Source organism: Ammodytes marinus (genome assembly GCF_949987685.1).
Source record: "Ammodytes marinus genome assembly, chromosome: 18".
In the NCBI taxonomy this organism is placed as follows: domain Eukaryota; kingdom Metazoa; phylum Chordata; class Actinopteri; order Uranoscopiformes; family Ammodytidae; genus Ammodytes; species Ammodytes marinus.
The window spans coordinates 10893960-10907144 of NC_137222.1; the positions used below are offsets into that span (position 1 = coordinate 10893960).

General features: G+C 42.2%; 2 protein-coding genes across 2 annotated transcripts; one reads left to right on the plus strand and one right to left on the minus strand.

The window, feature by feature from the left end:
• Positions 1 to 5944: 5944 nt before the first annotated feature.
• Positions 5945 to 6835, plus strand: hcar2 (hydroxycarboxylic acid receptor 2; the record flags this gene model as incomplete). The annotated part of the gene is made up of 1 exon (XM_080046606.1): positions 5945 to 6835. One exon carries the CDS (start codon positions 5945 to 5947, stop codon positions 6833 to 6835), a length of 891 nt encoding a protein of 296 aa, XP_079902732.1.
• Positions 6836 to 8015: 1180 nt separating this feature from the next.
• LOC307264716 (uncharacterized protein) lies at positions 8016 to 12976 on the minus strand. Its single transcript, XM_080046187.1, has 2 exons — positions 12669 to 12976; positions 8016 to 10848 (listed from the first exon to the last, which is right to left on the minus strand). Exons 1-2 carry the CDS (start codon positions 12865 to 12867, stop codon positions 9248 to 9250), a joined length of 1800 nt encoding a protein of 599 aa, XP_079902313.1. The 5' UTR covers positions 12868 to 12976; the 3' UTR covers positions 8016 to 9247.
• Between the last annotated feature and the right edge of the window lie 209 nt (positions 12977 to 13185).

Genomic DNA, 13185 nt, shown 5'->3' on the forward strand with positions numbered 1-13185 from the left:
TGTAATTCTCCGCTCAGGGGGATAATTCAGATTATTGGCAGAGATGATTTTACACCAATGAGGACATATTTATGAATGAGGATATTGATTTTAGCTAATAAATTACTTCAAATGTTACACAGTGTCCCTTTAAAGGGGAACCATGTAATATGACATCATCAAGAAAGTTCTAGAATGCAACGCTCCCTGGGTAACCCCTCCCCTTTTGAATAATAACAGAAGCTACAGTGGCCTTCAAGGACAAGAACAATTCTAAATTCTAAACAATGCACCTGATGACATTCCAAAACATGGATTCCTTCTGCTTCTCGCGCGGCGCGAACGATGCGTTTGGCGTGGCGCGAACACGTGAAATTCGTGCCGCGACACTCGCGCCTCTCATTTGCGTGAGTTGAAAATATTCATCTTATTCAGCGTTTGGTGTGGACGCAGCATAAGACTTACCCTCTCAATGTACGAAATGTAATATTAATATTTGTAATTCTCCGATCAGGAGGATAATTCATATTATTGGCAGAGGTGATTTTACACCAATGAGGACATATTTATGAATGAGGATATTGATTTTAGCTAATGAATTACTTAAAATGTTACACAGTGTCCCTTTAAAATATTTAAAAAATATATATATTATAGAGAAGGAATCAGTCGATTTTCCGGACGGTCTCTCCTGCTCAGTTCTGTTCTGATTCCCTGTCATACAATAAGACAATGTCCCTGGATAATGAGGATGATCTGATGTAATTCATGCAGCACATTTGCACTTCACCCTCAGATGTGATTAGCTCTGCTTTGTTTTTAATGAGGAGTTTAACTAGGAAACTGGACAGTTAGTGCAATGAATCATGAGCAGCTCAGTCACGAATATATACTCCCTATCCTACACCTGACTGATTTTTTCATTTAAAAAAACAACAACCTTGTGTGTTAAACAGCGCTCTCCACCACCATCATTAAAATATCAAATGAGGTCATTTCTTTTGAAAGAATGGTATTTATACATCCAGTAGAGCTCCAGAGAGGAATGCCAAAACGTTTCATTTGTTTTGGCCGAGCACATTGACACATTACCTTATCAAGACGCCTTGTGTTGGTTTGTGCTTTAAACAAATGTTTGTATAAGACTAGTGTTTCATTAGGAATGATGACTTCAGGGTCTGTAAAAAAATACACACACACACACACACACACACACACACACACACACACACACACACACACACACACACACACATATATAATATATATACTCAGGGCTGTACGCTTATTTTTTAAAGTGGTAGCACTGGTGCTAGCAAGCAAAAAAAATCAGTAGCACAAAAATAAATTTGGTAGCACACAAAGTATGATCGAAAACTTGCATAACCTTAACCCTTGCATTTCGCTCTAATTACCTTTGAGCATGTCATCTTGGTCTCATTTGAGATTCTCAATTAATATTATTTCCTAGTGTGTGCAGTAATAATTGTAGAAAAATTAATAGGGGTGCACTGATTGCAATTTAGACAAAATAATCTAACCTGCCAATTGCAATTTGGCAGGCTGTCGCACTAGTTAGGGTTGCCACCTTGGATTTAGGAAAAAAAGGGACACTTGAATGTTTGGGGCGGAGGGCTCGGCCATTATTAGGCTACCAGTTCAGACTGACCAGTGTAATGACCTATAATAACCATACACACCTACAGTGCTTTTTACAGTATAGGCTAAATAGGGAGACTGAGGTGGGTGGGGACCCTGGACCTTGTAGGGGGGCCCCGGAAGAAAAAAATGCAACCTTTTAAAGTAAAATTCATCAATCTGGTGCACTTTGAGAATAATATTGCATGCAACCATGCCCAGGGGCCCAAGGGCTCGGGGGGGGGGGGGGGGCTAAGCCAGAAATACTGATAGTAACTTTAAATGTTGCATTGTCAAAGAGCTCAGTCACTCATGTCAATAACAGGGTCCAACAAGGAATAGCCTAAATATAAGGAAATAAATCATCATGGCCCCAACTAGGTGACAAATAGAAAAGCAAGTGCAAAACAAAAGCATTATTAGCTCTGTCTAAGGGGCTTCATGAGGGACAGCTAAGCCCCCCACACACAAACAGGAATAAGCTTGCTATGTGTAAATTCTATACTGTTCATGAAAAGTAGCTTTCCACCCTGTATATGTTGCAATGGGCCCCTCCATCATATAACATGAGTCTGCAGACCAATCTACTGTACTGTTTTCACAGTTGCAGAGTAAAGAGTGCCTGTTTAAGAAAAATAATGTTCCTTCTGCAGCTCAAGATTTGATTAAAATGTTCCTCTGCTCTGATGCATTTAACTTTAAAACGGTACAAAGAGTCTGGGCCCATTATCTCATAATCCGTCTATGAACCAACTGGTTTCCACAATCTTTTTTATTTTCGCGGGCAGCATGCACAAGCATTATTTATTAAAAAAAAAAAAAAAAAAAAAAAAAAAAAAGTGTGGGGCCCCACACAGGGTCTTGAAACGGGCCCCGAGATCGTTAAGACCGCCCCTGCCCGCCCGCCTCTCCGATGCAATAGCGGGCGCAACAAACTCCTCGGCCCGTGTGAGACGGCCTTAACTACTGAACGAAGGAAGGAAATCAAATGAGGTTTTGGCATTTTCCCCAAAAAACGGGTCACAGCTGGTGAAAAAAAGAGAACAATTCTGGGAAAAACGGGACGGGTGGCAACACTAGCACGAGTGCGATTGGAGTTGTATTCATCATCGCACGTGATCAATTTCAGTAGCAAATGCGATCAAAACTGTCGCACTGTACAGCCCTGATACTGTATATACACAACATGTTCATATGTCAATATAAAATCGATATTATCAATATCATTGTCATTATCGACAATATCAAAAAGGCCTCCCAATCACTTAATCATACCTCTATCGATATTTTCCAAAAAAGTTTAAATGCTAAAAAATGGCTGACTTTGTGCACTTCTGTGCATAGCAGATAGGTGCTTTATACGGAAATATAACCTATAAAGATTCCCTAATATTAACAGAGACAATTTGATCATTGTGTGTGATGAGAAAATAGTTGCACAATTCACAATTGATGTGAAATCCACACTTCAAGAAGACCCTCTAATCCCTTAACATGGGGCCCATGTGGACAAAAGCAGCTGTGTGCCGCTGCGTGTGTTTCTGCTCAGGTTGCAGAATCTAGCAAAGCCGTGAGAATCTTCAAGGGGGGAGACACACATCTCCTGGTAACCCGACACCGATACAAACAAGTTCAAGAGACAGACACGCAAAGGAAAACGAACCAGGGTCGAGTTTCATCAGTCAAGCTGTTCAAACAGCCTGAATCACCCTAAAAAAAACACACACATACTTACCCCAACACTTGCAACATAACGTGGAAAACTCATGAGAAAATCATCAACAGGCCTATATGGTAATGTGATCATGAGATACTGAATATTGACTGTGTTGGCATCTGATGTTTTAGTGACTTCACTCAATAGAAAGACACACAGCACAGTCTTTGTATTGCCCAATCAAATAGGAGTTAAGGGTCAAAGGTCACCTTGGAGGTCTTTCAATGACCCACAAATGAGTTGACACAATAAAACACATACTGTAAGAGCGAGATTAGGCGTGAGATGATCTGGTAGTTTGGGTGAAGCACAAACCCACCGACTGACATCAAACCTGCCTCACGTAACATCTTACACATTGTTACACTGAATTAAATCAGAAGTGATTTTCTGGACTGTTGCATCAGTTGTTTACTGCTGATTTTTCCGTCTGGCATCATTTGGTTTGTTGCATCACTGCCAATCGGTGTGAATGGATCATGGCTTGCCACAACACGTCCTCCACACAAACCTGTTTCACATTTTCCCAGTTTTCTTCCTATACCCCTCAACTCACTTCCACACTCCTTTTTTTCATGTCAAAATTATTTTTTGTTTATGATAATTGAATTTGTTAATTTTAAAAACAAAGGTTTGATGGATGTACAGGGGCCAAACAAGACGGCTGAGGCCCCCAGTGGGAGATCCTCAGCTTCCACACCGTCGTCACAACGCTGTGATTGGATGATCAGACTGGTGCAGGATCCCTGAAGTGTTGGGTCATCTTCCAAAAGATTTGTTCCATTCATTTTAAGGTAAGGGCTCAGCATTCACTCACAACGGGACAGACAGTGCACAGGAGTCACAAGGATAAGGTGGACAGTGGGGACACCAGTCACTTTAAGAAGGTGGTGCAGCATCTCATTGAACAGGTGGGTGCCATTTTGCATAATATAATAACCCCTGAGCTCTTTATTCAAATTCAATGTTACATAAATGTATTCAGGGGGCAGCAGCTGTGTAGACTTGTCATTTCCGGTATTAATATTGATCGCCAGTGATGGCTTTATTAAATTATATGTTCTGCTGGAGACGTTGCTCTCTTTGCATTCGGGTTGCACATTTACATATCACCCTTAGTTACAGAGATAGTGGAACGAGCCGCTTGTTGACATGGTGGAACCATATAGGAACACAAACAATTTTGCCCTGTCATTAACCTACACTAAAACACAGGAGCATGGCATTGTGTGGTACACTGCTTCACATGAGAGAGTGAAAAGGGACATGGGTGTAGGATCAGAATCAGTGTGACAGAGACACAGAGACAGCTGAGGGCAGAGGGGTGGCTCCTCATTGAACGGTGAGGGGCTTTATTTGCCATACAAAACTTCATAGAATTTATTTTTTTCATTATTATTATTATTTTTTTACAAACATATTAGTCCACTTTATTTTGTCAGTTAAGTGTGCATTGTGTGTTGCAAGAGGACACATTATACTGTAATATGTGGCGAGTGGTAGTACTTCTCAAGTTCAAGTAATTAGAAAACACATTTTCTACTTCATGTTAGAACATTGTTCAAACAGAAAATAAAGCTGAAGCTGGAGGATGAAATATTATTTAATACCACAGTATTTTATGTGTGCCTTATCTATTTTTGATCTGAAAAGCAAGATGCACCATGGTTTGCATTGGGTGTTATATTGTTTCTTTATTATTGTTTTTCATTAATTCATAGTTGTACTGCAGACTTCATTCTAATCTGTTATGCCTTTGTGTAAATATGTAAATACTTGTTTTTGAATGGCAAATGTTTTGTAAAAAAGAAAAGAAAAAGAGATGTGATAAGACTGAAATTTACATAGTTTACCTCCAGTTCAACGCTCAAACTTCAACAGCAGCGATCTTGTAAAAGGTCCAGAGAGTTAATATTTGTGACGCACTAACTCCTTATTAACAGAGTATGTGACAATATTCAATAACTGCTGCTGTTTTATGCAGTATGTCAGCTGAACTCAGGGCTGGGTGAAATTAAATATCATTGTTGAATCTTTCTTATCTTGTGAGCCCCTTGGATTTATGCTATCCAGATGATATATTTATTTGTAATCTCTTATTACTGTAGTTAAATTACTTAAATTTATGATTTGTATGTTGAAACTCATTTAAGTCATTGTTTGGTTAATTTTTCTGTGTCGTTTGATCTTATTTCCTTCGCTCTCGATAACAGGCTATGTATGTTTCCTGATATTGTTGTGTTATGTGGTTTAAAACCACAATATCAACCCCTCGCCTGCCCTGGAATATAAACAAAGGTCAAACATGAAAAATTAAAGGAAAGTTTCAAATTTTAAGAGTGGTGCCTAAAAGTTGTATTCTTTCATGGCATTCTGTTGGATAACATTTTTATATGTGTAGTGTTTATTTTTTACACCAAGTCAATTGTTTATCGGTCATGTTTTTGGGTTTTAAGTATACATGAAAGGCTTTCAAATCAATTGCATTGTGCTGAAATCTTGTCCTCACAAGTGCCTCAGTTTAAACATTCTGCTCTGTCTATCTAACAGATCTTTGTCCCTCTGGCTGGTGGTGTCTTCTGACGACTTTGCTCCTTGATTCTGCCCGTCATGGAGGTGTTATACATCAACTCGTCCCTGCTCTACATCTCCCACAGACCCCTCAACTCCACGGGGGACGAGCAGACGGTGTACGAGAGCTGCAAAGACATGCCGGCTATTATCATCTGCTACCTGGTGCTGCAGTTCATCAACATGTTCCTGGGCATCCCCGCCAACCTCATGGTGCTGTGGCTCATCCACAAGAGGAAAGGGGACTCCTCCACCTCGGATATCTACATCCTTCATTTGGCTGTGTTGGACGTGCTCTTCTGCCTCATCCCTCCTCTGGAGCTGGCCAACATAGTCTTCCTCACCACCAGCAGCACCTGGTACGTCCTGCGCTTCTTCTACGGCATGAAGGACTCCTCTCCCCTCTTCCTCTCCTGCATCTGCCTGGACCGCTACATGGCCGTGGTTCACCCCATCACCTTCACCGAGCTCAAGGACCGTCAGCACCGAGCCGTGCTGGCCCTGGCGGTCTGGCTCATCACCCTGGCCTACGCCTCCGCCAAGTGCGTGGGCAACATCGTCAACTTCGAGAAGGTGTTCACGGGCATGATCCTGGCCGCCTTCGCCTTCATGATCTTCTGCAACATCGTCATCCTGTGGGCGCTGCGTCAGTCTGGGCCCGGCAGGGACGAGATGCATCCCGTGAAGAAGAGAGCCTTCAAGATGGTCCTCATCATCCTGGCCATCATAGTTTTCAACTACTTCCCGCCCGTGGCCCTGTTCCCCTTCCAGGTCTACTTCTCTCCAGACGTGTTCCGCTGCTACATTCACTATCTGTCATTCGGCCTGATGGACTTCAGCAGCAGCATCCAGCCTTTGCTCTACCTGTCCAGGGAGAAGCCGATGTGCTGCCTCAACTGCTGCCAGAGCGGTGCCACCCAAATCCAATAGGGATGAATGCATGATCCTGCGCAAACGTTCTCATACAAATGTACTGTTGTGAAATTTCAGAGAAAAAAATATGTTCTTGCTTGATCTAGAGTTAAAATTAGCTGATTATTAAAGAGATGTATTGTGCAGTGGATCCCAACCCGGGGTCTGGGTCCCCAGAAAATGAAAGTTCTTCAATGTTCTGAGGCATATAAAATATGCACAAAATTAATCAATAGGATATTGTTTAGATAGATAGATAGATAGATAGATAGATAGATAGATAGATAGATAGATAGATAGATGGATAGATGGATAGATAGACAGACAGACGGACAGATTTCTCAAAGGCTTAATGCAGTCATTATGACCTGTTTAGATATACTTTTTTTAATCTTTTGGTAGTAAGTTACGAGAGAATATTGATAGCACTTTTAATGCAATGCGCTCCCGCATTTGTCTGTCCCGCAAGTACAACCAGCAGGCACTACAAATATTCGAAACTGGGGAAAAGTGGTAGCCTGACTCTTTCCAAGGCTCACTAGAGTTGTATTTATTTTCTCATTGAACAACAGAAAATAAATAAGAAAAATGTCACTCTCATCCTTTCAGGTGTCGCATTACTAATATTTGAAAAAAAATCAAACAAAAACGTATTAACGCTCAGCGGTCTGCTAATAAGCGGTCAATTAATCATTCGTTGACAGTTAGAAAATAATCAACAACTTAGATGAGTGATTAATTGTTTTACATTTTACAAACATGAGTAAAAGTTGCAGGCTCTTGAAAATGATGGGGGCATTTTTCAACTTGTTTTTCTCTGTTTCATAAAAATAATTATTAAACGGACCAATTGAAAATGAAAATAAATGTTGCAGCCATAACAAATCTGTCCCACATAAATACAATGGAGGTGAATGGAATTGGTTTGAACAGGTTTTAACATTTCAGACTTAATGTTCGTAAAAAATATACTAATTTTCAAGCAACAAGCTACAATTTGGTTGTACAAATGTATAAAAAAATAAATAAAAAAAAACTCACAACCAGGATGTATTTGAATGTATTTGTACCCGTAATGATTTCTTGCTGTCTTTCATTTCAAATAAAATATTTAAAAAAAGTGTAAATAAGACGTACACACTCTTTTGATTAACATTTTATTTAATTTAGATACAAATCCCACAAAAGAAAGTAAAAATAAATTCTTAGAGCAAACACATGACATTATACATTGCTGTGCAGGTATATCAACCAGTTGCCACAACAACAACAACAGTAACCCCATCTTCATACATAACATTTAATTAAAATTATTTGTTTTTTATTTGTTTGTGTGTGTGTGTGTGAGTGTGTTTGTTTGTTTTTGTGTGTGTGTGGGTCAGTTGTACATACATTATGGCAATTTTTTTCTGGAACAAGACTGAGGAACCTAAAACATATCTTATAAAAGCTCCACATTCTTTGATCAGCATTGGCTTACTAAACGATTAATAATTTACTACTGAAAGCAAGTCCATTGATACTGAATATCTACAGTAACATTTGTTTTTCAGTTTTTATTATTATTATTTTACAGATACATTCCTGTCAGTTCATAATATCAGACTGCTGACTGTATAGTTAAAGCTATATACAACAATATATTAATGATCTCCTTAAATCACTGACACGGCACACATGATCTAACCCTCTGGCTACTAGAAAGTGTATACATACATGTAGAAGCATTTTAAATTCTACAACAATTATATTGTTATTAGGTCAGAGGTCAGGATCAGCTACATAGCAGAAACCTGGACAATGGAATCAGTGTCTCCATTGGGCAGTGTGGTTTAAGACAGGCTTAGTGAGCATACCCTGTCAATCTGAAGGACATACAATCATTTTTCAACTCTTTCCGCTGTAAAGCATTTTCAAAAGCATACCACTGACATTGTGGTAACGTACGGCAAGTTTAAAAGAACAGCTGTTCTTTCAGAATCCCGTTTTTGGTCTAACTCGGAATTTGAGAGGAATATTACGAAATTATCAATCAAAATAAAATCTATTTGATTATTTATACGGTATTGCTAAATATTTGGACCTACGATCACAGCAGACATTAGACAACAGTGTATTGCACTGTCCCACAAATGTCACAAAATTTTTTGAGCATGAAAGCTCACTCTTCACCTCAGGAAACAGCAGTTGGTTAGACAAAATTATCAGAACTCACGGTACAAATTTACCGGCTTTTACTGAAGCTTTCAGATGCCAGAACACTGCACACCAGCTTATAACACTCTGCTGGAGTTGACACTGACAGTGAGATGTATTTTAAAGCTCTCAGAAAAAGCTAGTGAGTGCACCTTGATTTAAGACTGTGTAACGGCACTCGTTCAAGTTGTCCCTTAAATCTGGTTCCAAATTCTGCAAGTGTCTGAAAGTGTCTCAGAGGGCGGCGGTCGGGTCGGGTTGGGCCTCGCTGGTGCTACCCTCGCTGTGGGCCTTCTGCTCCTTGGCCACGTGCACCTTCAGGTGCTTCTTGAGCGAGGACTGGTCGGTGTAGGTCTTTCCACACTGGCTGCAGAGGAAGACCTTCTCTTTGGTGTGGACCAGCTCGTGTCTCTTCAGGTGGCCCGACCGGCTGAAGCTCTTGCTGCAGTATGTGCAGCTGTACTCCTTCTCCCCCGTGTGAGTGCGCTGGTGCAGTTTGAGGCTGCTGGCCACCGAGAACTTCTTGCCGCACTCGTTGCAGCTGTACGGCCTCTCGCCCGTGTGCATCCTCATGTGTATGGTGAGGTGTCCCGCCTGGCTGAAGGTCTTCTTGCACAGCTCGCAGGTGTAGGGCCTTTCCCCTGTGTGGATCCTGTAGTGTGTCTTGAGGTCGCCCAGGCCGTTGAACCTCTTCCCGCACTGTGCGCAGCAGTACGGCTTCTCCCCGGTGTGGATCCTCTCGTGTATGCGCAGGTTGCCCGCGTTGCCGAAGGTTTTGCCACACTCCTGGCAGCTGTACGGCCTCTCCCCGGTGTGAGTCCGCAGGTGCACCTTGAGCTGGTTGTGCTCGTTGAAGCGCTTGCCGCAGTGCGTGCAGGAGTACGGCTTCTCTCCCGTGTGCACGCGCTTGTGTATCCGGAGCTGGCTGGGATGGGCGTACGTTTTGCTGCAGATGAGGCAGCAGTAGGGTCTCTCTCCGGTGTGCGTTCGCTTGTGCGATTTGAGGAGATCGGCGCGGCCAAAACGCTTCCCGCAGTAGCCGCAGCCATGGGCCTTCTCCCCATGAGTCTTGATGTGGACATTGAGCGAGGTTGCACGGCTGAATGTTTTAGGGCAAATTGGACAGCGCAAAAAGTTGTCACGCACCTCCAGAAACTCTTCCACAGGAACAGCAGGAGTTAAATCCCTTTCCTCATTCGTTACTACTTCAACCGGCCTGCTCGCTCCCTCTGCATCCATTTCTGATTCGGGGTAATGTCTCGAAACATGCTTCAACTCCTGCTCAGAGATACTCTCATCGTCACCAAACTGCAACACCCTATTGTGCTCCTCTTCCTCCGTCTTAATGAACTGTCCTTCCTGCAAGAAAGTGTCCGAAACAATGGTGACTTTAACCTCACCGTCAATGCCTGTGGAGTCTAGCTCTTGGCCTGCAGATGGCGGCAGAGGAGTGTACGCATCACCACTGTCAAAGCTGACCTCACTGCTCTCGTTTTTCACAGGCCTCATTGTCAGATTGAGAAGAGATGGTGGCTGGGAGAGGTCAATGGCCAAGCTTTCATCCAGGTCCGGTTCTGGTTTTACAGTTATCATGGTTTGGTTGGAGATATCTGTCTCTAGTGTTTTTGCACAGGGTCTTTCTGCCATGTGATCGGTCTGCAGTAAAAAGGAGGCAGAGGATACACTCTCCCTGGTCTTGTCTTTGTGCTTCCTCCTGCAGCTCTTCTTGTCACTGCTGCATATGGACATCTTGAACATGCCCTGGCTGGAGTTGATGGATGGGCTGTCCCATTCTGAATTCCAAATCTTCTCAGCAGCATCTTGTTCACAAATACCTTTAAAAACAAAAAGGATGAGCTTAAAAACAAAACACCCCAGCAAAGTCATTCCATGCAGCTTTAATTTTAAGAAATTATATTCTGCAGCTTTGACGAAAGGATACTTAAAGACACCCTGTTGAGCTTTTCTTAGTAAACAAACACAATGCAGTTTGTGTGCTCTTTAGGCTGAACTAATGATGTTGAACGGAATTTAATGTATATTTGATATGGCAGATCATATAGCAAAAATGTCAAAAAACTGCCTGGATAATTTTCAAAATGTCTGTGGTGATACTAAGGCAGTGGTGTATTTACACACTGGCCTGCACAGATTTACTGTTTATTGCATATTTGCGTGTGTTGAACAGTGGTAGACACAGTATATTATGATAACGTTACTGCACATCTTGATTAAACTGTGAGCTTATTTCCTACATCGTAAACCTTTGCACAGCCCTGTTTTGAATGAGCTGAAACCGGCATTGTTTACATAGTGAATCCTTTGACTATTGTCTAAGTAAACATACTCACCCCTACCACACACCCACACACTAACTAAAGCAGTGTTTCCCCCAGCGCTTTATAGTTAAGGCGGCCGCCTTAGCAAAACCGGCCCCCCGCCTTGACTACTGACCGACCAAAAAAAAAAAAAAAATTAAATCTTTATTTTTTTATTTTTAGTGCTGCACAATTAATGTACTAGCAAGCGCGATGTGTGATTTTTCATGGTCAGAAATGCGCGAAAGGCCGTGATTTGCGGTAAATAAATGTGCACATATGTCTCCAAGCGTTTCTCTCTGCTCAGACTATCAGCTGCTCTGTGTCGGGGGCTCTGCGCGCGCGACCGTCCCGCGCTGCGCGCGACTACGGCATGTACGCGGGAAACGAGCAGCAGCAAACCGACATTTAACCTGTGGCGATAATAAACGCAGTGCGGTTCTATGGGGATATTTAGCTGAACAGAAAGAAGTGCTCTGCAAAGCTAGACTAGTTTAAAACTCCACATCACCGTGGCAACACAACTTATCGGCTCATACAGCGCAGAGAAAAGTCTGATACATGCATGAGAGTGATGGCCCAGGCACCTTTCAGTAAGTTTACAGAAGTGCACACTGTAACTGTCTTTGAAATGCCTTTAGTCATTTTAAGGGGAAAACACTTTGTATTATTTCAATAATTGAATTATTTTTCAAACAGCATGCTTGTGTAGCCATACAAGATTTATTTTTCTGAATTTTAAATGCTGCTTTATTTTTATGTTTTAAATTTGGAAATACATGTTCCAAAACAACCAATAACCTCTGTATTTAAAAAGAAATCAAGCAAGTAGGCTAATAATAACCATATATGAATTAATCGCATCACAGTATGCCTATTGTCCACAATAATCTCACAACAGCCCCCCATCCAAAAAGGAACTTTAAAAAGCACTTTGATACACATGTTAAGTGTATGGTCCATTATTTGTATTTAGTGTGTCTGCATGGTATTGCACCAAAACAGTAGAACTTTTCTTTAATTGTATTTTGTACCGTCTGCATGTTTGCACAAAATGTGCACATAGCAAACAAAATTGCACAACTGTAAGGTCAGTGTCATTCAAATAAACAGAACCATTTCTTTAGGGCGCATTGGCATCTTTGAGCAAAATACCCCCAAAATTTTCGCCGCGCCTCCTGTGCGGCTTGACAGTGACCACCTTGACTAAGACATTTCCTGGGGGAAACACTGTAAAGGACAATACAGCACAGAGCTAAAGGAAGGTCAGTGGCTGCATGGAGCAACACCGACACACTGCGTTATTTAGCGCGTGCAGAGTCTGCAGACATCCGTACCTCTGGCTGCAGACTCCGTGCTCCTTTGCGCGTGCAGCAGCCGCTTCAGGCCTTCGTTTTCGATCTCGACCCTCTGTATCGTGCCCTGGTACTCGCGCAGGGTCCGGTCCACCGAGTCCAGGATGTCGCTCACTGTCGCTTTAAATATCTCATTGAGAGAGGACTCTAGGAAGATTTTCAGATCAGTAGACTTGGCCATGTTTAGACCGAGCGGCAGGTAAGCATGTGTAAACAACTCACGCAGTTCAAAGTTTGTGTGTCTATGTGTGTTTGTGTGTGAGGAGAAAAAAGTGGGTGTGTGCGGCTCCTCAGCTGCTGCCTGCTGCCGTGTGCGGAACAAACAAAGCCGGAGACAGTCGCTTGAAAGTGACGGATGTGGAGAAGCTGGTTTTGCTTTAGCTCACTGGGCTGCAGCGCTCCCTGCCGGTGCGGGGTGGAACAGCTGGGTCCGCCGGGGCCATAGCAATGGTTACTGTGACATTGTTTACACATAAACCACAATGATAAATGCCGTTTA

Excerpts from the sequence above, each read along its gene's own strand:
- LOC307264716 (XM_080046187.1), bottom strand. The coding sequence starts at position 12,867 with ATGGCCAAGTCTACTGATCTGAAAATCTTCCTAGAGTCCTCTCTCAAT. Across the intron at positions 10,849-12,668 it reads CACGGAGTCTGCAGCCAGAG|GTATTTGTGAACAAGATGCT; the intron begins GTACGGATGTCT and ends TTGTTTTTAAAG.